The following is a 23,578-nucleotide window of genomic DNA, read 5'->3' on the forward strand; positions in this document are numbered from 1 at the left end:
TGATGATATAATTAATCAATGATTGCACTATAAATGTTATAAATATGCTACTAATAATCAATATTACATGTACTGCTTGTAATAGTCCCTCTCTTTATTACACTATACACTGAATACACTTTATACACTGGATTTGTGGCAGAAATCTGAAAAAAAAAAATATGTCAAATTAAACCAATGCTTTCTGTATCCCTATAAATCCTCTAAAGTAAACAAGAATTTAGATTTTTGTTAGTTTGGTTAAACCAGGCCTTTAATCATTTGGGTATAAGTTTGATGTTACAATCCGTAACCGTTCCTACATACTCCAGCAGTTCAATGTAGGAATCAGTGCAGATGATCAGTAGGGATTCAGTGGGTTCTCTGCTCTGAAGTAGGAGCCAACCAGATGGCAGCCAGCTATGGCTGTTTATGCAGAGGGCCCCGCACTGCTCAGGCTTCCCCTGTCATTAAGAAGCTACTCTGCAACCACATGGGGCAAAAATATTACCAACATACGTGCAGAGAAAGCACAGCCCTGTTTCTTTAAGTACGTCTTGGGGCTTAAAATGTCCTGTTTAGGAAGCTTCCCCACATGACAGAGGCTATATTATAATGTGATCTAAACAAGGCAAAACATTCAATTTCCGCATGTTTGGGTTCCTCCCTGGTTGGGTGAGTTTAAGGTCCTATGACCGACGTTGTGTTGATGTGATTTTAATGTCCTCTGCTGGTTTTGTGCTATAAGTGAATCTGTGTCACGGAGAACTCAGCGTGGGTCAGTAGGGTAATCCAGGACTTACTGCAGAGCATGTGAGGTGAAGGAGGAGTCAGCCTACAGCAGGGAGACATTTCATTGTGTGTGCCCCACTGTACATTGAACCACACTGTTGTTTTCTTTGTGTATCAATTTGATCATTTTCATCCACCAAAGACACTGGTGGTATTGTCCATTGTATTCAAGCATATAGTTTTTCAGACAAGTTTCAAAATTTCTTCTAGATCTGAAATTCTGATTCAATTAATCAATCAAAAACAAAGGTGACGGTGAAAAGAAGCAGTGTAAAAACGTTTTTCACTATTTTTTGACATTTAATATAGAAAATAATTAATCGGAAAAGCAATCAAGAGAGTAATGTAAATAATTGATAATGAAAATAACTGGCAGAAAAATAAACAAACCTTTTGATTTTTGTTGTATTTCTATTCATTTTGCTTTAATTTTTCAACAGTTTTAGTCTCTAAATGAAATACTGAATTTTCATTATGTTGGTAGGTACTACAAGTTAAGTAAATAAAAACAGCTCATTATTCTTTATTTTAATTCATTATTTGTTTCTTTTGTTAAGAAAATAAATATGTTAAGAATTTCATTGTTAAAAAGGTTTTACTTTTGCTAAGATATAAATCAGTACACCATTTTAAAAAATGGTTTATTTCCCATGAATTCTTGGTACAAAAAGTACATTTCAGTAGTAAAAGAAAGATACAGACAAAGGGACTGAGATCATTCTTACATTTCAGGTTTTTGCAGCAACCACTAGAGAGCAGCAATGATATGTCAGGAAACTCCCTGCTCACAACCTCTTGGACAACTTTTTTTTGTTACTACTCAGTATTTCAGAGAATAGAATAGAATAGAATAGAATAGAATAGATAGAATATTGCGTTTGCTTACATAGCTGCATTGTCACATTTTGAGTGTAAAGGACTGTCTACTGTGTCTCTATTTAAATAATCATACTAGCTTTTCTTTTTTTCCCCCCTGTCCCTTATCATTATCAGCAGATAAAGGCCAGATGGAGCTACTTTGCAGCTTTTCATGAAAAGCAAATGTGATAACATATTTGGAGAAAAAGCACACACCAGCAGTACTATATCACCTGCTGCTTACTCTGTGTCACACACACACACACCCATACTTATACATATCCTGCAGACTGTAATGACTTTTAATTTTGCCTAGAAGAGCAGTGGGCCTAATTGCCTGGCATTAATTGGGAGATATGCTTCTACTTCTCTACTTGCAGCATTGGTTTATAACACTCTAGACTTGACCATAGCTTGCTGTCTCAGCAATCCTGCTTAGCTACTGCAATTTGTTAACGCGTCCTTTATCCTCTCTCTGCATACATCTCCCTTGCACACAGTTGGGTGCCTTGGCTGTCTGTGCAAAGAAAATTTCAGTGAAAGTAAAAGATAAGAGCAGTGGGAGATAATGAAAGAGTGACTCAGTTGGACTTGAACACAGCATGGTGTGACTGCTATCAGACTGTGAGCAAGTAAAAATGAACATCTCAGGATCAAGATTTTGGTCTCAGCTGTTTTTAAGCAACAGGGGTCTTATTTCTGTTGATCATTTCTATTGATTATGATAATATTCTGCTCAAAGAGTTAATTTTTGGGAAGGACATTTAGCTGGAAAAATGGATCTAGTTTGCTTTATTTGCAAAGGCAGAAAAAATAGATGTGCCCATGAGACACATCTGGGTCTTCAAAGAAAAAAACAAAAAAAAAGACAAACTGCAATTATTTAATGATTTTAAAAAAAAAAGGAAAGGTCACCCGAATCCAAACTGGGAGCTGGTTCCACAGAAGAGGGGACAAAAAGCTGAAGGCTCTGATTCCCATTCTACTTTAAATACTCTTGGAGCAAAAAAAATCAGCCAGTAATCTGACCGAAGTCCACATTTGGGCAGTATGGTATTATGAGGTCTTTAAGATAAGATGGGCCTGATTATTCAAGATATGGTATGTGAGGAGAAGGATTTTAAATTCAATTCTGCATTTAACAGAGTGCCAATGAGGAGAAGCCAATTCTTTCTAGCATGCTAATGATTGCTAATTAGCATTATACACAATGTAGAATTGAATAGAAACTGATGAAAATATTATTAGCTTTTGGCTATTTTGAAATAAACAACAGTGTTCTACGTGTTGCAGTTTTGGCCTATGCTAAGCTATTTGAGTTACTTTGGGTTATTCCTAACCCAAAGTTCTTCGCCAACCTGATTGAAGTAAAGACGCTAAAGTTACGAGATTACCACAGTGATTATCCTCCGGGGATGAATCACTGTGATAAACTGATAAATCACTTTTTTGTGTGTAAAATCTAATGACAGTCCACCTAGTGTATGTTGTTGTTGTTCATTCTCTCTCTCTTTCTCTCTCTCAAAAAATGCTTAACTATGTTTCACTGAAGCACGGCTTTGCTTCGGGATTTGTCATCCTTGCCACAGATGTTGCGATTTTCTTCTTACATTCTGAACATTTGGAATTGAGCAGCCTCGGAGTAATGGAGCAGAAAAAAAGAAAACCTGAGAGAAAAGAGAAGAGAGATAAACAGCAAGAGTGAATGACTCACTAATGACAGGTTGTATGTTGCTATTTCCAGGCAGAGGACGAGGTTAATGAACAATCAGATCTTTGGGACTCCTGTGATGTCTGTGTGGGAGTCTCTGGAGGCGGCTGGGTTTGGGTTTCGAGCTTCAAAGAGAGCACTTCTTGTAAATGTGATAGGAATGTGTACAATATAAGCAACATTCATGTCCTGGCTTGCAGCCTCCTTTTTTTTATAGTACACATAATACAGTTCAAAACTGCTCAGTTAGTAAGTCTTGGACTCTTCATCTCTTCATGTGTGAAAATGTTAGTTATTGTTCTCTCACTCTGGACGACACCACGGGGAAAGTGACATATGAGGATGAATCCTGCAGATCAAAATGCAAATAATGCTTACAACAAAAAATACTACGCGAATAAAAATAATAATAAATAATAATACTGCTAATTGTATTGTGCAGCTGAGGTTAATGAGGTTGATGTAATTAGCTTTTTGGGTGTTTGTTAACAGCAGTTCAGCTGCAAGAGCTAGAGGAACTAAACACTAAAATAATTACCTACAGATTTTCTAGACAAAAAAAACCCTTCATATTATTGTGGCTTTTGCAAGTAGGGTACCAGAAATCTGTCCAAATTGAAATAAAACAACATTTGTGTCCTTTTGTTCACAGGCTATCAGATTTCTGGCCACAAAACACCTGCAATCCACTAATGCATGCTGATGGATGATCAATCAGTCAATCAATGTGTAAAACCTTATGCATACTTTCCTCGCATTAAATCAAATACAATTATAAGCTCATCTGTTTGGCAGGGCCCCAGTGACACTGCCAGGCTGCCAAGCATGGGAGCTTCACTGGGCATATGTACCACCAACTGTCTGTCTGAGCTGGCTCCCATGTAGCATATCAATAAAAACAAAAAAACAGAAAGATCATACAGTCTACATGATCATGTAATAAACATGATCATGTAGACTGTATGCTCTTTCTTAGGAGGAGAATGTTGAAGTCTTGCACAATGTGCAGGCATCAAAGGATTAATAAATGTGGAGCTCAACAGTTTCATAGACAGATAGGGTTAATTCTCTTTTGTATGTTCCAGCTTATCTTCAACTCAAAAAAATGAAATTGTATATTAATGAAACTCTTGAAAAGCTGCATGTGCCTTTATTTTACACAGGAAGCCTGGAGACATATTATCTGACTGAAATGTGGAGTCGTCCAGCCGATAATAAATGAAACTGTTTCAGCACTGGAGTGTTGAAAATGCAGGGATCCTTTGTTCACTCCATCATCCAGCATTAATTGCTGAATAACAGTGTTCGAGCCAAAGGTGTGAATTTCTGCAGAATGCTATCAGTACATACTCCTCACTGAAGCTTTTCCTTCTGTAATATTCAGAGGCGATAGAGGAGTGTTATGTCAATTGGTTAAATATGACCTTCACAAGTGTCCTGAGGGACGAGAGCAGGCTCAGTCTGCACAACTCCAGTGACACGCCTGTCAGGCACAAGCTGCTAATATAGTCAAATATCAGACGAGCTGAGGTTACCTGTTGGTGTGTGTGTGTGTGTGTGTGTGTGTGTGTGTGTGTGTGTGTGTGTTTGTGTGTGTGTGAAAGAGCATAATAGCACAATTTAATACAACCTTGCCATAAGGCATGAACAAGTCAAATTAGCTATTAGTTAGCACTAGCACGATGCCATAGAAACATAAATACACACACACACACACACACACACACACACACACACACACACACACACACACACGCCTACCTTTCTTATCTTTTCTGTTGACTACATAGTGTAATTTATTTTGTCATGGACACATACAAGGCTGAGCGGTGTTAGCTTGCCCAGTGGTGCATGCAGTCACTACAATCTGTGTAAATCTCCTACACTCAGTAATATGTTTATGTAAATATTTTTCTCAATTTTTCTACTTGTAAAATTGCATTGGAGCAACAACAATCGCTATTTTAATGACAAAAGAATCCAAATTTATCAACATAATTTTCCCCACTCAGATTTCAGATTTTGATTTGTTTTTTTCTTGTTGTTTGCATGAGCACTATTAACAGCAGCCAGCTGATTAAGTGGAACTTATACTACCCTGTGATTATCCATTAGTTTATCAATGTAAAAATAGTTTGAAGAGGTTTTATACCTCTTTTGAAGACAAAAAACATACATACAATTTAGAATTCAAATAATAATGATAATCAATTTATTTATGCATTATTAATTTAGAATAATTAACTTAAATTCATGCTAATGTATGGTGTAAATTGCTAAATATTTTTTGGGGAAAGCAATCATTTGAATATTATCATTCAATGATCTCTTTTGTAAAAATATTTACAAGTGCATTGATTGACTTTGAATGTGATTTGTAAATGCCTGAAAATTGTTTAAAATATTATCATTATAATATACGAATATCCTATGACTTTGTTTCTTTAGTCATTGCAGTAAGAGCTGGTGTGTTGCTGAACACATTAAACCTTGAACTTATGGCGTGGGGGGTGGAGAGTATGGTTTTATTAGCCTATTACTGTTCAGTACTGCCAGCAGTGCAGAGGTGTTGACCCCTCACTCCTCCAGATCCTTCCTGCTCTCATCCAGTTCTCCAGAGGAAGAGATCAATGTCGAAAGCTTTCAACTCTGTTACTAAATCAATACCTTTTTCCTTAAACTGCACAAACGTATACACAGATAAGTGCAACACAGACGCATGCACAACTGGACAGATCTGATAAGCAAACAACCTCCCTCTCCACGTTATTTGGTTTCATTTGCTGCACCTAGACTTTGACCCTTGCTCACCCCCATGTGATCATGTTCTCCAAAAGCAACACCCCAGCATCTGACCTCTGAACCTCTGACCAGCCCTTTCCTTCACAGCCGAGGATGGGTTTGTGTTGTGGTCACATTGATTTATTTTGTGTTTGAAAGACAGAGACAGAGGTGCTGAAGGTTAGAGAGGGGATATAACAGTTGTTTTATGGTCAGATGACCGTGATCACAAATAGTCAGCTGTAGAAGAAGTGGTCAGATCCTTTACTAAACTAAATATCATTTTTTCACAGGACCCTGTGAAGGTCTGCACTTGAAGGTTTAATCAGCATAATGTATTTAATTGTTAATGGGATCTAAAATGCAGTATCTCATGTTTTTTTCTGTCATACATATTCTGATACAGTAATGGATGGCCATATTAAATAAAGGTTCATATAATGATTTTAGCGAATAAAATCCTTGTGAGGCTAAACATGCTCTAAACATTCTGATTCTAATAGTTTTTTTTTCTACTCTTGGCCCCAAGTGAAGCAAATTTATCCCTAATATACAGGCACACAGCTCTGACTGTGTGCAAAGAATCACAAACCAACATGCTGTTGAAATTTGTGGTTTGAGGACACTGGCTCAAGAAATGGTGTCTTTAAAATAAATATTCTGCAATAAAATATCACTTCTGTCTGTTATAATATCTATTATAATATGCATGATCTTTAAAGATTATTAATATTGATGCATGTATTGTGTACATATATTTAAGCTGCTTGAGGTCGACCTGTTGAAGTTTGACCTATTTTATATTTAGTGAACTAGTTCAAGTGGCTCATAACCGAATCCTGTAGCTCAGTCAGTAAGTCAGGTTTTCTGCTGAAGATGGCTGATTTGGTGCTGGTATCTTCTGTCCCCATGTGTATACATGTAGGCTGTTGTAAACAACAGAAAATATTTACAGAAAATCTTGATTGCTTTGGCCTTTAACCTCTTAACGTCCAACAACTTGGATAAGGTTAGGGCTAAGTTGCATTTCAAATTCAAGCTGAGTGCATTTCTTAGAATTAGAATTTAGGTTGAAATAAGTTTGTATGCCTGCGTATTAATGTTATGTTATTATTATATTAATATGGGCTGAAATACAGTTTACTTTGTACAGTAGCTGGTAGATAAAAGAGTTACTTTTTTACCTTTATACTCTTATACATTACAGAGCCGGTACTTTTTCACTTACTTTACTTAAACAAAGAAAACCTGTATTTTAACTATGAGTATTTTTAACACACATATCTGTCTGTGCTTTTGCCAGTTCTGCTTATGTGAATGTAGGCTTTAAGGTTTTCTGTGATGAAAATTCCATTTAAGTGACTGAGCAGAAATTAACCTAACCCTAATTCTACCACTAGAGTGCTTCTGGACAGGAAATGTGGCAGTGAGAGCAAACTTAGTAGAAAGTGAAGTTGTAACTATGAGGTGACAGACAGTGAAATATTTTATGCCAGCCTTTGGTAGTTAGTATGATTTGTTAGTAATCTCTGACACATTTAGGTTAGTCGTCTGGTATTGAGGTCCAATTTGTAGCCCCACAGAGCAGAGGTGTGTGCTGCATCTGAAAAGGATCTGTGCAGAAACTACTCAAACCCAAGGTGTAATCGTGTCTTTAAAAACACTAACAAACAAACATATAAAACAAATTTAATCATAATGCATCAACAGAGTGAGAAAAAAATGAGAAGAAAAAGTGTCAATAAGAAGTAACAGGATGAAATCCTGTTCATCCCACTAATTGTGTGTTGTTGTTGTTTTGCTTGTTTTTTGTTTTTTTGCACAGCCACACAATGATAGTTCTTGGTATAAATGCAGCACTTTCCCCATTCAGCTGATTGAGATCATTTCTGATTAAGGAAAGGTCTTAATCAAGGTTCTTTTTGCAGCTTTCACTGTTGGCAGGAGATATATAATTCATCAAAGATTTTAACTATAGCTTCCTCAGTGAGTGCTGGAAGTGGGTGCGAAGCACTGGTGCATTTGCTGTGATTTTTTTTGTGTGTTTTTGCTCCACCTCCACTTGACAGTGCAGAAGGAGGAAATATTTCTGGTCAGTAACTTTACCACCATCTTCAGAAAAAAACATCCCATTATTCCATAAGAAGAGATTTGTAGCCTAAAAGAGTGTCAAGCTGGGAAATGGAAGGAAACAAAATCTGTAATTGAAAAGTTCTTTTTGTATCTAAACCTAACCAAGGCTTAACCCTATTGTTTTCCAACCCATTTCATTTTCAGGGTCATATTGTTGAAGCTGCTGGCAGCTCTCAAGGTGTCCTGAGTTGTTAGTACTGTGGTATACCAGCTGCCATATGTCGCCAAGAGCTAGTGCTCCTGTATGAACGAGACTGACAAATTCTGTATCAAGAGAGCAGGAGAGGTAGTGGTGGCATTCACAAAACTGTCAGCTAGGAGACCACAGTTTGTCTCTTGTGTAGGAGCTCTGTTTTTGTGCTGTCTTTGACTTTGTTTTCATTCTGTTTAGTTTCCGTCACATTTTTCGCTTGCTTGTTTTTGCTGTTTGGTTAGAGTTAGATTCCAAAATTGCTAAGTTTAGTAAAAAGATCATTGTCATGGTTCAAATTAACACCTGCTAGCGAGGTAAAGCTTTCTTGCTTGAAAATAACACTGCAAGATACCCAACAGATTAAAATGTGACATAGCGTCGCTAAGTGACGGGTTGGCAGTGAGACGGGGCTCTAATGTGACGTAGGTAAAACAATTTTATTCTTCAATAGTTATATAAATCTTTCAACAATTTAAGGGCCTTTCAGAAATTATGCACCATCACCTCAGCTGAAAAAGGCCAGGACAAACAGTATGGTTTTTTTTTTCTGTATTAGGGCAGGAGATATACTCAAGTTACAAAAACATCATAACTTGCTTAATATTGACACTTTTGACATGGGACGCTTTGTTAGTATAAAAATTGGGGTTTCTTATGCAAAAATATTCTTCCTATGTTAACTGTGATGTTTATATAATATAATGTTAAATTGTGCAGTTGTTTTTGTGATGTTCTGCTGTAAAATCGAAGGGACTGGCAGAATTACTCTATCATTTAAACTAGTTTACTGTCCTGAGAGCTGCAGACGAGGCATTTAATCAATTTTCCTTGGTGCTGCAGTGCATGGATTTCTTTAAACTTTATCTTTTAGGACTCTCTTCTATGCTGATGTAGGGACAGTTCTGGTACTCTACCCATGTAATTTAATTGTTCCTATGTCAGTGCCATTAAACTGATATAACGCTCAGATCATTTAAATAACCATTAAAATAACATAATTGACATAAGCCAACTTTAGCTGAAGTCAGTGTCAGTTTGATTTCTTTTTACTCAACTGGTCAGTAAATTGGTTGGTGCTTTACGTCACAATGCTGAGACGGGGACTCTGGTGTGCGTAACTTAAGCCAGTGTCAGTCCACTCAGTGTTAAATCAAATTTACAGGATTACTTAATGAGATATATGTAACATAAACATATATTTTAAAATAGTGTATAGCTACGTGTCACCTAAAGTGTCATTTCCTTGTTTTTTTGTCTTGGAATTTCTTTTATTGGAATGTTAAAGAACAACACAAAAGCTGGATATTTTGTGTACCTTTAACCCCTGAGCAAACAGTTTCACGAGACACACATCTCATAAGCCTGGATGCTACATCTATATGTATATATCTGTGAAAAGCGCAGAGTCTGCGCATGATTGTGTACTCTCTGACTAGCAGTGGTCAAAATAAACATTAAATCTACCAGTCTGTATAGACAAACTGAAATGGAAAAAAAACAATAATTGTACAACAACATAAATGAAGGTGTCTAGATTTTTTTGTTATTGTTAATAATATTCTCTTTAAATCTACAGGACATCTAATCTTACTGGTATTATGTAGTAGTGACAAATATATGACCAATGCTTTCAAGGCTTAATTTTGATCATTTGTTGTTTTCCCAGCATAGGCTATTAGGCAAACAGTTGTGTTTTATATAAACATAATTTTGAGGACAATGACTTGCCTCAAAAACAACATCATCTTGAAATTTTCTAAACCAGGGCAGCACCGATAACAAGAGGCAGCTCTGAGATGCGAGAGTGGACGCTGTCTGTGCAGTGGAGGTGGATAAAAGAGAAACAACAGCAGGTGAAATACCTGCTGTGGTTGCAGAGAAGAAGCAGATTAGACAGCTGTGTGTGTGTGTGTGTGTGTGTGTGTGTGTGTGTGTGTGTGTGTGTGTGTGTGTGTGTGTGTGTGTGTGTGTGTGTGTGTGTGTGTGTGTGTGTGCGTGCGTGCGTGCACAAAGAAAGGCAGTGTTTGTGGCCATGTATGGGAGCAAAGATGAATTGTCTCATTTGTGGTGGGTGCCTGGAGGCCACACAGACTGATGTAGCCACTCTGCGGCAGACTTTATCTCACACTCAGACTATGTCCACACTAAATGCTGACAAATTTAAACACCTTTGTGTGTCAAACAGGGCTGTGTCCACAAGAGTGTTTTCAGAATTTGCTGTAAAATCTCAGAACCATAAAAAGCAGCATTCTTTCTCTCTTTCATCAATTTTGTTGTGTTTTTGTTATATGTCCTACATGTTAAAATTACAGATTTACTCTGACACTGGTATACATTTGCAGTAAAAGATAAAAACATCAGTGTCAAAATTATGAATAAAAAAACTTTTGTTGAAGTTATTATACTAGTAATTATACTAGCAATAACCCATCCTACTGGCACATTTTGTCTTCAAGTCGTTCATTCCAGATTTAGTGTCAGCTGAAACAACCATTAAGTTATATATGGGTGATATATGTTGAACATGACATGTGAAAGAAACACAAGTGGAGGTAAATAATGATAATAATAAAAGGACAGTTGTCAGTTAGAGGCAATTGTTCAGGTTAGTTTTTTACTCTAGAGCTTAATATATTCCTCAATAGTCTGACAGCAAGTCTTTTTTTTCCCCCTTGGCCTAGGCTATAGCTGTACATCAGTTGACACCTGCCAACACAGAAGTTGATTTCTTAGGGTGCAGGTGAGATATGTCACTAAATATTTAGAACAAAAAATTAGATTTCAATAATGCATAAAAGAAACACAAGACTTTTATTTTGAAATCAAATACAAATACATAATATGAATGAATGAACCCAAATAAACAATGATTCTTTTGCAGCAAACATAATTATACCTGACACTGAGACATCAGTTGGGTAGACATCAACACACAAACACTAACGACTGCTACAACTAGTGTGGTTTCACCTGCAATGCATTCAAAAGAAGTCTCTACCATCTAGCTACTGTTGGAATTAATATTATTGCTGGTGCCTCTTGGGGTTCAGTATCATGCTAAAGGATACTTTGGCTTGTCTGTGAAGGTTCTCAGTCATCCAGGTCATCGTAGTCAAAGGAGTTTGCAAAGAAAAGCGTCTGGACTTCTTTAAGTTGCTTGAAGACGTTTCAATTCTCATCCGAGAAGCTTCTTCAGTTCTAAGGTCAAATGGCCGAGAGTCCCAGATTTAAACCCAGTGGGAGTATCCCCCCAAAGAGGGACAAAGGACCCTCTGGTGATCCTCTAATCACATGAGCCAAGGTGTGGCTACTTTGGCTTGCAGACTGGAGTGGTCAGGGATTAGCAGATGATCTGCTCTACTTCTCACTATGCTCTACTGTCACCCCATTGTGGCTCCTCATGGAGTGGTACTTGAGAGTGTGAATGAATTTATAAATTCAACATAGCAAGTGTAAATTTGTAAGATGCACTAACAGCTTTGTGACTTTTTTTTAACGAACATTTTCCTAATTAGGATATCACTACCCATCTATGTCATATGTAAACAACTCTGTTAGGAAAGTATTGAAAGCTTAAAAGTGATGCTGGCAGCAAGTTGAGTCAGCAGTAGGGCAGTATTACGACACAGGAAGACAGAAGTCCATGTGGCTGTTTGTATTTCACGATTTCAGTCTCAGTTTTAGAATTGTTACAGCCTTATCCAATATTAAGACATCTGTTCACCTCTTATTCCTCAGAATTTCATTAAAACTTTCTGCCATATCAGCTACTCTGATGGTTATTGCACTGATTGGATGCCCTACCTATTGGTGATAGGTAGGAGGTGTACAGAGCATTAGTGGATGATTTTATGGCCCACTCTGGGAGGAATCATATTTTTCAAACTTCAGAAGGAAGATCACTACACAACTTGTGCCTTTCTGGGGATCCAGATGTTGATGAGGTAGAGGAGTACAAGTACCAGGGCGTCTACATCAACAACAGGCTGAACTAGAAGACCAACCCAAGCTATACACAAAATGGAGCCGAGCAGGCTCTGAGTCTCCAGGAAGCTGAGATTCTTATATGTGTGAAGCATTTTCAAGCACCCAGTTGTGGTGAGATTGAGTTTATTTCAAGTTTTGAATATTTTGGCTAGTTTGCTAAGTTGCTGAATCATTCATTAAAGCTTGAGAGCGAGCTAGGACGGCACGAGCTAAGCTAATTCAGCCCTCGGTAGGCAATAGTTACACAAAGACTATTGTGCAACTATTGTTATGCTAAGGTTATTCAGGAAAGTTTAGGATTTAGATATATACTGTAACTGTGGAATACATTCAGTCTAGTCTTACCACAGTAGTCACGTAATTGTAATTATTTGTTCGATAATTCATAGTTCCTTGATTCAGGACAGGCAGGAGACTGTAGCAGTAATGAGTTCTCTCTCTCTCATTTGAGTTGTGGATAGTTTATATTAAACTAAACCCAGAAGTGCTGGTCTTCTCACAACAGAATATCAATTTTTATTGATATTGATCATTTTCATTTTAAATATATTTTTACTATAGATTATATAATTGAAGTTATAATTTCCACTGACTACTGTAAAGACATCTGTAACTGAGTGCTCGACTATTTCACAATGGATTAAAACCGACTCAATTCTGCTCCCACATAGATCAGTTTATGTTGAAAGACAGCAGATTAAATCCCAGTGTTTGATCTGTGAAGATTCTCATCTTAAATTTTAACATGTAGTTGCTCCCAGAGACACATCCTAAATCTGTGTCTCCTAGTCCAGTACACACCAGGACACACACATCAAACCACTACATCCATCACTGCCAAGGTGTGAGTTTAGGAGCCATGTTGACTGTAGAAAGTGCTTCATCAAAATGACTTTCCTGACATATGGAGTGTGTAGGTGTGTGTTCATATTCCGTGTATCTATTAGCTAAGTGATAGGTGTGTGAGTGTGTAGTGGCAAAGTGATAATGCCTCTGAGAGAGATTAATAAGATGGAGATTTGATAAAGATATGCAGTTTTCCTCGTCTCTCAGCTCCTCTGACAAACATTTGTTTCTGTGTCTGAAGAAAAGGTCAAGGTTCAAATGTCAGAGGTCACACTATTATCTCATGACTGAAATACTGCCAGGCAAGCCAAGGAGTCAGTTTGGGGGAGTTTGCTGTAGGTTACATTGTTGTGAAACAGTAAATGAAATACATGACTTATTGTCACGGAGTATAAGGTGGACTCACGCGCAGGACTCCGGGATGATGCACACAAGAGAATTTATTGAAGAACAAAGTCCAGTGAGTGTATATACACAGATGCGGGGCAGTGCTATCTACAAAGGTGCGGGGCAGTGCTATATACAAAAGGTGAGGGGGGCAGGGCTCCGGGGGAAAATCCAGGGGAACACGCTCGTCTCTCTCCACACAGTCCAAACACAAATCCACTCGAACACCAGGGAAACAGTCCAGGGAGTCTGTACATAAAGAGACACTCGTTAGATTCCAAACACACACATAGGGGAAGATACTTGCTCAGACGCTTGACTTTCACTGACGCGATTCTCACAACGATCCAGCGAAGAACAGCCGTTGCTTCCTGGCTTAAATATCCTCCACACTGATGAGGCACAGGTGTTTCTTCCTCCAAGGGCGTGGGCCAAGGGCGTGAACCCATAATGAGTTCAGCCCTGGCGAGAGAGAGAGAGAGAGAGAGAGAAAAGAGGCAGAGACAGCTGATCAGCGACCAGCAGAACCTCCAGGCCGTGACACTTACATATCATTTCATTATATTTTTGTAACAACAACAACGCTGTGGAGCTGCAGTTTATGTTAGTGAATTCATCCTTCAAATGCAATGCTATTTGCATACCTTTGGTTTTTTGTATGTGGCCTTTTGTCTCCTTTGTTTGCTGCTTGTAACTGGTTGTAAATATACAGATACACAGTTTACAGTTTTCATAAAAAAACAATGAGGTTGGCACCAGCCATGAGCATAAACAACCCCCCCTCCAGACACACATGCACACACGCACACACACACACACACACACACACACACACACACACACACACACTGAAAAATAGGTACTAAATTATTGATACCATCTGAGGCGTGGTGTGATTTAAGAGAATCGTGATTGCCTAATTCAATGGAAAGGTGTCATGTACAAGCAGAACTTACATGTGTCTACATATGGACATTGAGAATGCATTCCAGATCAAACTATTCTAACCTGAGATTAAAGAAATTGTCTAATCAACCCTAACTCCTAAACCTAAACTATCAGAAATTGAGAATTTTGGCTTTTGTTTTCAGAAGTCTTTGCAATAACAGGTAAATTTTTTTTTAAATAAACCTGAAATCAGCTGTATATTCAAAGGACAATCCATGTCCATGCAAACAGAAAAAACATATGAAAAAGGATGACACTGAACAGCAGAATGCCAGAGACACCAATTTGCAGTGTGCAAAGGAAGACACTGTCTAATCCTAAAAATAAAGTGGACCTGAAAAATAAAAGAACGAATCTCTCTTTTTGAAATATAGTGAATTGAAATATTTCTTTAAGAAACCAAATATACTACACTGTAAGAAAAAGTCCTAATATAAAAGTATTTTACTGTGTATTTTACAGTTTTGTTCTGTTCTTCTAGAATATCATTAAATTTACATAAATAGACTGTGATTTCACATTTCAAATGTAAATTAGCGTAAAATCACTGTAATGTAATAAAACATAATTTTCTTGCTTTTTAAATGTATTTGTCTGTACATATGCATATTTAGATTGTTAAAATACATTCACAAATGTATCATGATGTCACAAATATTTGTCCGTTATTTGAAAGATTGAACTGTTAAATTCAAATGTAATGCTATGGAAAAATATATGAAATGATTCTTATAAACTTTTTTAACATCAAATAATAATAATTATTATTGCTATTTAGGGCAATCGTGGCTCAAGAGTTGGCAGTTCGCCTTGTAATCAGAAGGTTGCCGATTCGAGCCTCGGCTCCCACAGTCTCGGTCGTTGTGTCCTTGGTCAAGACACTTCACCTACTGGTGATGGCCAGAGGGGCCGATGGTGCGATATGGCAGCTTTGCCTCTATCAGTCTGTCCCAGGGCATGCAATCCATTATTATTTAAACCAACTGTTAACTATATATTTCTGTACATTTAAGTATTATTATTCATATTGCCACATTCATTGACCTTGTTTGTAGGTAATTTCATTGTTTAATCACATTAAAATGTTCCTAATTTAATGTTTAAAAGCACTTGAAAAAGGCAAAATCCCATGTAAAATTAGGGCAACAAACTGTATTGTCATTACTGAAAATAACCGTATTTTTATGATAAAGTTATTTTCTGTTATTTTATGGTATAGCATGCAGCACAACAGTCACACAGATATATCCTCAGAGTGGACAGTCTCTTTCACGCAGCTTGGCACATTCATTCCATGCAAAGCATTGCTGCTTTAAGAAAGATAGATTGTTGCATCCATGCAACAACATTTTGGGTGCAAGCATATTGTCAGGCTTTGTATTAACTGTACTTAATCCTCATTTGACACCTAAAAAATGGATCTCCGAGCCACCGCTTTCTCTATAAACATATTTTTGTACAATACTAACAGCATGGACACGGTAACTGTATAACTTTAAATAAAAGATGTCTATTTATGTAAACCTGCATCCTTCCTAATGGCCCACAAAGGGTTCCTGTTATTACAAAAGGAATATGTTTATGTAAAAATCGCACTTGGCTCCCTTGATCAATGACCTCACTAAACAATATTCTTTGTGAGGTTATCTTCTTGATCACTCAAGTCTAATTGAGTATAGAATAATGTTTTGTTTGTGAATTATCTTCTCCATTGGTGTACAGAAGCACAACAAAGCAGGGCATGACTTTGGATAGGTCTAACGACTGGTCATAGTCACTACTGTGAGTGTTTGTAGTCCTCATCATGTTTAGTAAAAAAAAAAAAACCTAAGATGGTAACTTCGAAAATATCCACCTCCAGGCTTCACAAATGGAACCTTAAAAGAACGTGACATATGTGACATAGCGTTGGTAGTATTACTGTATTACATACAGTCTGTAGTATTTTGAATGCCGCATTAACTTTTAAAAACATCTAAATTGATTTATAATGGAAGTTTGCCAACTGTAAGTAGTATTTCTGGCACCTGAAAGAACAGGTAAAGCACAGGTCTGTTTACATCTAGAGTCCCTCATTTCTTCTTTTCCAAGGAGCCAGAAATTCTTGTAATTTTTAAAGTGGTCTTGAAAAATAGCTCAATATCACTCACATAGTACAATGCAGTTAAAACACACCTAGATAGAAAAAACAAACACATTGGAAAACTATCAGTAATGGACTGGCCTCCCCAGAAACAGGATCATTGTTGAACATTATTAAACCAGTGTAGGATCATCTTGAGAGAGAACAGAACAAAAGGCAACCAGCATCCAAAAAAGTTTTGGAATGTCCTTCAAGAAGCCTGGAGAGCTATTCCTGCAGACTACTTTAAGAAATTAAAAGAGAGTGCAGACTGTGCTGAAGGATAAAGCTAGCCATACCAAATAATGACTTTCAACCTCATTAGGATGCACAAACGTTTTTGCTTCGTATACTGTATTTCTATGCATGTGTACACATTTCAATCAATTACTGCACCCATTTTCATTTTCCTCACAAAATAAAAAGACACATCACTGCATTTATCATACAAAGATCAGAAATTTCTTGCCTAACTCTCAGGAAGAAAATATATATGCATCCTATATTACCAGAAATGCTAAAACTAAAGCTTTCCTTTAATGTGTGAGCTACCTAAATAGTATGACAGACAGACGAAGAGGCCATAAAAGCACTAGTAGTAGTAGCTCTATTAAATAGCAACAGAAGAGCTGGTATGTCAGGAGCACTTGTATAGTTTAAAGCTTGGTTTCTTTAGTAGATTAGAAGGTTTTCAGTATTATATAAGAGTCAGTTTGTCTTTGATGTTCACATCATCACAGCAGGAGTCAGTCTTCTCCCTCAAGGGTTTTACCTCACACAGGGCACCACAGAGCGAATTCATACCAGGACATGTCACTGACATAGTTATTGCATTTCCATATTGACTGTTGTTTTTGTTTTATACTTTAACAAACAAACTGTAACTACTTTTTAATACATATTTGCATAACCTACCTACTTTGATGAGGTTCTGACTTCTCTTTTGTGCGTGAGTTAGAGCTCAGTGTTGCATGGACATGTGCATTGCTACTGTGGTTATGCAAATATGTCTTCTGGAAGACCATGTGTTTGCCTCTACAAGTCCTTTTTCTGTGAGCAGAATGCAGATGACAGTCATGTTGTTTGACAAGGAAAGGGGATGAAGGCGTATAATGAAATAAAGTATTGTTTCCAGCCTCTTGCCTCGTTCAATCTTCATGTGTATTTAATAAAATACACATGCACATGCACACACAGACACAGAAACTTGTCAGAGCTTATATCAGTCACCAGTCTCATTGTCAAGTCCTTGAATTAGAATATAAAGTAATGTAATATTTTCTCCAACCTAGCCCTTAGGTATGAATGTGAAATATCAGATGCTGGTAAAGAGTTTTAAGGAGAGGGCCAGAGACAGTTGATTTTTTTTTTAACCAAAGTTAGTTGAAAACACTTTTAAAAAGTGGAACAATTTTTAAAAGTTTCAGTCAAAATGACCTCAAAGAGATGAATATACAAGAGTGACTCAAAAAGCTTCACAGATGCAAAACAGGCAAAAAAAATTCAAAACATTAGAAAAGTGACTCAAAACTACTGCTGTTAATGAGAGCAAATTATGACCAAATTGACTCAAAGTGAGCGTCACTGCTGACTTAATACTATCAGAAAGGTGACTCATAACCACCTCAAATATACAAAAACTCTACAAGCTGTAACTGGAATTGACCAAAAAATCACGAGCCACAATAAGATGCAAACCCCTCCTGTAGAGGTTTCAAAACGAACATAAATATTCCTCAAAAGCACACCAAAGTGATTTTGCAAAGCCACAAAGAGATGCAAAAAACCATCTCAAATGTGACTCTAAATTACCTCAAATAGGCGGACATCACCACAAAAATGGCTCCAAACCACCTCAAAGAAAAAGCAATGGTGCTTGGAGCCACAGCTTGACTTTTAATATTTGACCTTAGACAGGATAAAAGATAGATGTAGCTTTTGGGTCTGTAAAGTAAAGTGACTGTGGAAGTTAGTTAAAACTGTATGCCTTTTAATTTGTACATGTTCAAAATTCAGATCATTCTTCTTTAAGCTGCTCCCTTTACAGGTTACCACTGTATATCATCTGTCGCCATCTCACCCATCTCTATCATCCTCTTCTTTTGCACCAACCTTCTGCATGTCCTCACTACATTCATAGCTAGCTACATCCATAGAAGCTATGGCTTCTCAGCTATGTCCCCCTATTATTGTTACTACAGCGCTACATGTCATCCTTGTTCTTTAAAAATGGTACCAGTACAACATGGTACCAGAAGAATCCTATCACTCTCTGGGGTAGTGTTAAACAGTCTGTTTCAAAAGTCCTCTGCCCTTTCTCCTACACATCTCCATACCTCCATATGTATGTGTTTATCTGGAAAAACTGCATTTTCACTCTTTATCCTTCTCATAGCTTCCCTCACTTCCTCCTTAGTAATCCTCTACTTTTCCTGATTCACTAACTTCCCTCTATTTATCCTACTCTCTAATTTTCTGTATTCATCACCTCCTGAAAATACTCCTTCCATGGTAAATGGATTTTTCTACTCTAACAGAGCACTCGAAGTACAACTCACTCTCCAAATAGACACACACTCGTTTTTATACTTACCTGCTTTCTATTTAACATTCACACACATTTGTACTCCTATGAATGCATAACAGAGCAACTTAAGGCTAAGTATCTTGCTCAAGGACACTGGGTATCCAGTCAGGGATCGAACCACCAACATTCCAATTAGTTAATGAGCTGCTCTCCCTCCTAGAGCAAACCACATTTCAGCTTCTCATCTCGTCTCTTCACTGGTTAGCACATTTCCATTTCTCTCCTTAATCACCCTAACTCGCTGCACATCCTTTCCAGCTTCATATCTCTCTGACTAGCCCCTCAATATAAGTACTTTTCTTCTTCTTTACTCCATCTATATATACATATCCCATTTTTTCTTTGCTAGCCTTTTTGTATACTTTCCATTCAGATGATATACCAAACACTCCCTTGGCACAGATATGTTATTCATTCTGCTGGGTATTTTGACCTACTAGTGAAGGTTTGGTGTTACTCATATGGAAGTGAGAGAACAAAACTCTTTCAGCTTATAAGTTGAGAAGAAAATATAACCTTTAAACAGGCAGCACACTTGCCTTAAAAAACGAACAAAAAACTGATTTGTTTGTGTGAACTAACAGACATTGCAAAGTTTAATATGTAACAAGGAATTTATTTTAACTTATAGTTACCATTATTTTGACAATATATTAACAGATGTTTAGTTCAATATGTGTGTTTTTTCCCCCCCAAATGCAAAGTGGCTGCTTGAGACACAAATAAAAGATCCGTCAATTTGAACCTTCCTATATTTACTGAATGAATGCTTCACTGTGCAACTCTCGATGTAGGCTTTTGTAATCATATATAAAGCTTGTTAAGTGAAAACGGATCAGTTTCTTTTAAACGGAATCGTACGTAATACAGGGAGTGCAGAATTATTAGGAAAGTTGTATTTTTGAGGAATAATTTTATTATTGAACAACAACCATGTTCTCAATGAACCCAAAAAACTCATTAATATCAAAGCTGAATGTTTTTGGAAGTAGTTTTTAGTTTGTTTTAGTTTTAGCTATTTTAGGGGATATCTGTGTGCAGGTGACTATTACTGTGCATAATTATTAGGCAACTTAACAAAAACAAATATATACCCATTTCAATTATTTATTTTACCAGTGAAACCAATATAACATCTCCACATTCACAAATATACATTTCTGACATTCAAAACAAAACAAAAACAAATCAGCGACCAATATAGCCACCTTTCTTTGCAAGGACACTCAAAAGCCTGCCATCCATGGATTCTGTCAGTGTTTGGATCTGTTCACCATCAACATTGCGTGCAGCAGCAACCACAGCCTCCCAGACACTGTTCAGAGAGGTGTACTGTTTTCCTCCTTGTAAATCTCACAATTGATGATGGACCACAGGTTCTCAATGGGGTTCAGATCAGGTGAACAAGGAGGCCATGTCATTAGTTTTTCTTCTTTTATACCCTTTCTTGCCAGCCACGCTGTGGAGTACTTGGACGCGCGTGATGGAGCATTGTCCTGCATGAAAATCGTGTTTTTCTTGAAGGATGCAGACTTCTTCCTGTACCACTGCTTGAAGAAGGTGTCTTCCAGAAACTGGCAGTAGGACTGGGAGTTGAGCTTGACTCCATCCTCAACCCGAAAAGGCCCCACAAGCTCATCTTTGATGATACCAGCCCAAACCAGTACTCCACCTCCACCTTGCTGGCGTCTGAGTCGGACTGGAGCTCTCTGCCCTTACCAATCCAGCCACGGGCCCATCCATCTGGCCCATCAAGACTCACTCTCATTTCATCAGTCCATAAAACCTTAGAAAAATCAGTCTTGAGATATTTCTTGGCCCAGTCTTGAAGTTTCAGCTTGTGTGTCTTGTTCAGTGGTGGTCGTCTTTCAGCCTTTCTTACCTTGGCCATGTCTCTGAGTATTGCACACCTTGTGCTTTTGGGCACTCCAGTGATGTTGCAGCTCTGAAATATGGCCAAACTGGTGGCAAGTGGCATCTTGGCAGCTGCACGCTTGACTTTTCTCAGTTCATGGGCAGTTATTTTGCGCCTTGGTTTTTCCACACGCTTCTTGCGACCCTGTTGACTATTTTGAATGAAACGCTTGATTGTTCGATGATCACGCTTCAGAAGCTTTGCAATTCTAAGACTGCTGCATCCCTCTGCAAGATATCTCACTATTTTTGACTTTTCTGAGCCTGTCAAGTCCTTCTTTTGACCCATTTTGCCAAAGGAAAGGAAGTTGCCTAATAATTATGCACACCTGATATAGGGTGTTGATGTCATTAGACCACACCCCTTCTCATTACAGAGATGCACATCACCTAATATGCTTAATTGGTAGTAGGCTTTCAAGCCTATACAGCTTGGAGTAAGACAACATGCATGAAGAGGATGATGTGGACAAAATACTCATTTGCCTAATAATTCTGCACTCCCTGTACAGTGGTTACCACGTGTGTGTGTGAGTGAGTGAGAGAGAGAGAGAGAGAGAGAGAGGGGGGGACAGAGAGCGAGGCGGTATTGGATTACCCTCTCGGCTCTTTCGGTTCTTGGCTCAGTTGCGTTCTCGAAGCTGCTGGAGCTGCTGGAGCGCACAGATGATGCTGTGTACGATGACAGGACACACTGCGCCAGGTGTTACTCCGTGGTTTCCAGTAACATTATAAAAGGGATTATAAGTACCTCACTTCTGCATCCGTCGCGTCTGCGCTTCTCCATCCGGCGGGTCCGGTGCGAGCCGGCGGAGTCAGTCTTTTAATGCGCGTTTTTGAGATGCCGCATCGGCTGCTGTGACACTTGCTGCGCGTATCTGTCTTACAAATATGATGAAATGGCAGCCCAGAAAGAAGGTGAGTAAACTGTAGTTTGTAAGTTGACTCTACTCCAAAAGTTGTAGCGGAATGTGGCGGATGACTGACTGGCACTGACTTTGGGATCAACGGGACTATTTAAACACCGAGAAAGAAAACGCAGTCACGGACACTTTATTAAGGATAATCCATTAACAGCCAGCATTTCAGAAAGGCGCTGCAGCAACGTGTCTGTGTAGGATTATTGGAGGATTATGCACATGATGGAAAAAAAATCCAGAAAGCTGAATGAAGTCCCAGTAAGCTTACCATCCACTACCAGAAACACTACGATTCCCTTTAGTAAAACCATACAAAACGGGCTCATAGTGGACAGCTGCAGAAGTACAAGAGGCATATATATTTCTTACTTTTACTTAAATAGAAAAAAAATACCATTAAGTCAGCGTAGACATCATGCACAAGTAAATATCCATGCACTTTGTCTTGCACTTTGCATTCATCCTCTGCTTGAGAAAATTACTATGTATGACTGAAGCAAAAAAAAAGTTGCTTGTTGCCTCCAACTCTATTCCAGCCAAATGATTGGTCTCATTGTTACTGGCCTGTCTTATTATTCATGTTATTCCATATATGAAATTCTGTCAAATATATATTGACCACATCTCACAGCTCTATGGAAGAACAGTTATGTTGCAATAATTATCTTAATTGTTTTATACAAAGCAGTTGTCATTCAAAACATACCTTCTAAGGTACTACTCTTGTGTCCTTGAAAGATATATATTTATACTTTTGTGGCATTTATATGGCACTTTTCTAATCTTGCTGACCACTTACAGCTTTTTCTGTCTTTAATTCACATTGATGGACATGTTACAGTCACCACGTAACTAACCATGGCCTCTGTTACCCATGTCCCTTAAATATACCAAGCATGGGAAGAAGGAAAGTCCAAGGAACCTTTAACCAGTGCACTGAGGTGATGGCGCTAACATTAGTGCTACCATCAGCACATCACAGCTGCCAGTATACAAGGCAAATACAGAATGAAATTTAAGAGAATATGTGACCTTTTACCTTTAAAACATTAAACATTGTCACCTTGAGATCAGCTCATTAGCTCTGGACGGTACATCAAGGGTACTGACATTTACCTTATCTCTGTTTTTGAGCGTGCAGGATGAAACCTAATCACTATGGCAATCACCTAACTTACTTACAGTAGGCTCGCCAGAGGGTGATTTTTTTAATTTTTTATACATCTTTGGTTGTTTTATATTTATTTTATTGTTTGGTCCAACAACTATGGAATGTATTGGCACTGAATTTGGCATATTCATGTTTAAGAAGATGAGGTCCAATAACTTTAATGGTTTTCTAATTTCTACACTATAAAAGCAAACTCGTTTTAGTGGCATAATATTTTTTGCATTTATTGGATTATCAGTGAAGTGAGAC

General features: G+C 37.8%; 1 protein-coding gene across 3 annotated transcripts in view; it reads left to right on the plus strand.

The window, feature by feature from the left end:
- The window catches only part of ttc28 (tetratricopeptide repeat domain 28), a 131,844-nt gene that overhangs the window by 10,684 nt on the left and 97,582 nt on the right, over positions 1-23,578 (plus strand). The window contains exon 1 of one of the 3 annotated variants that reach the window (XM_039614984.1): positions 21,946-22,156. The exons of the other annotated variants lie outside the window; for them this stretch is intronic. Coding sequence (XP_039470918.1) covers positions 22,130-22,156 — 27 coding nt within the window. The 5' untranslated portion in view covers positions 21,946-22,129. Of the gene's footprint in view, positions 1-21,945; positions 22,157-23,578 lie in introns of those variants that run through there. 3 annotated transcript variants of the gene reach the window in all.

This window comes from Oreochromis aureus, linkage group 7 (assembly GCF_013358895.1).
Source record: "Oreochromis aureus strain Israel breed Guangdong linkage group 7, ZZ_aureus, whole genome shotgun sequence".
Lineage (NCBI taxonomy): Eukaryota > Metazoa > Chordata > Actinopteri > Cichliformes > Cichlidae > Oreochromis > Oreochromis aureus.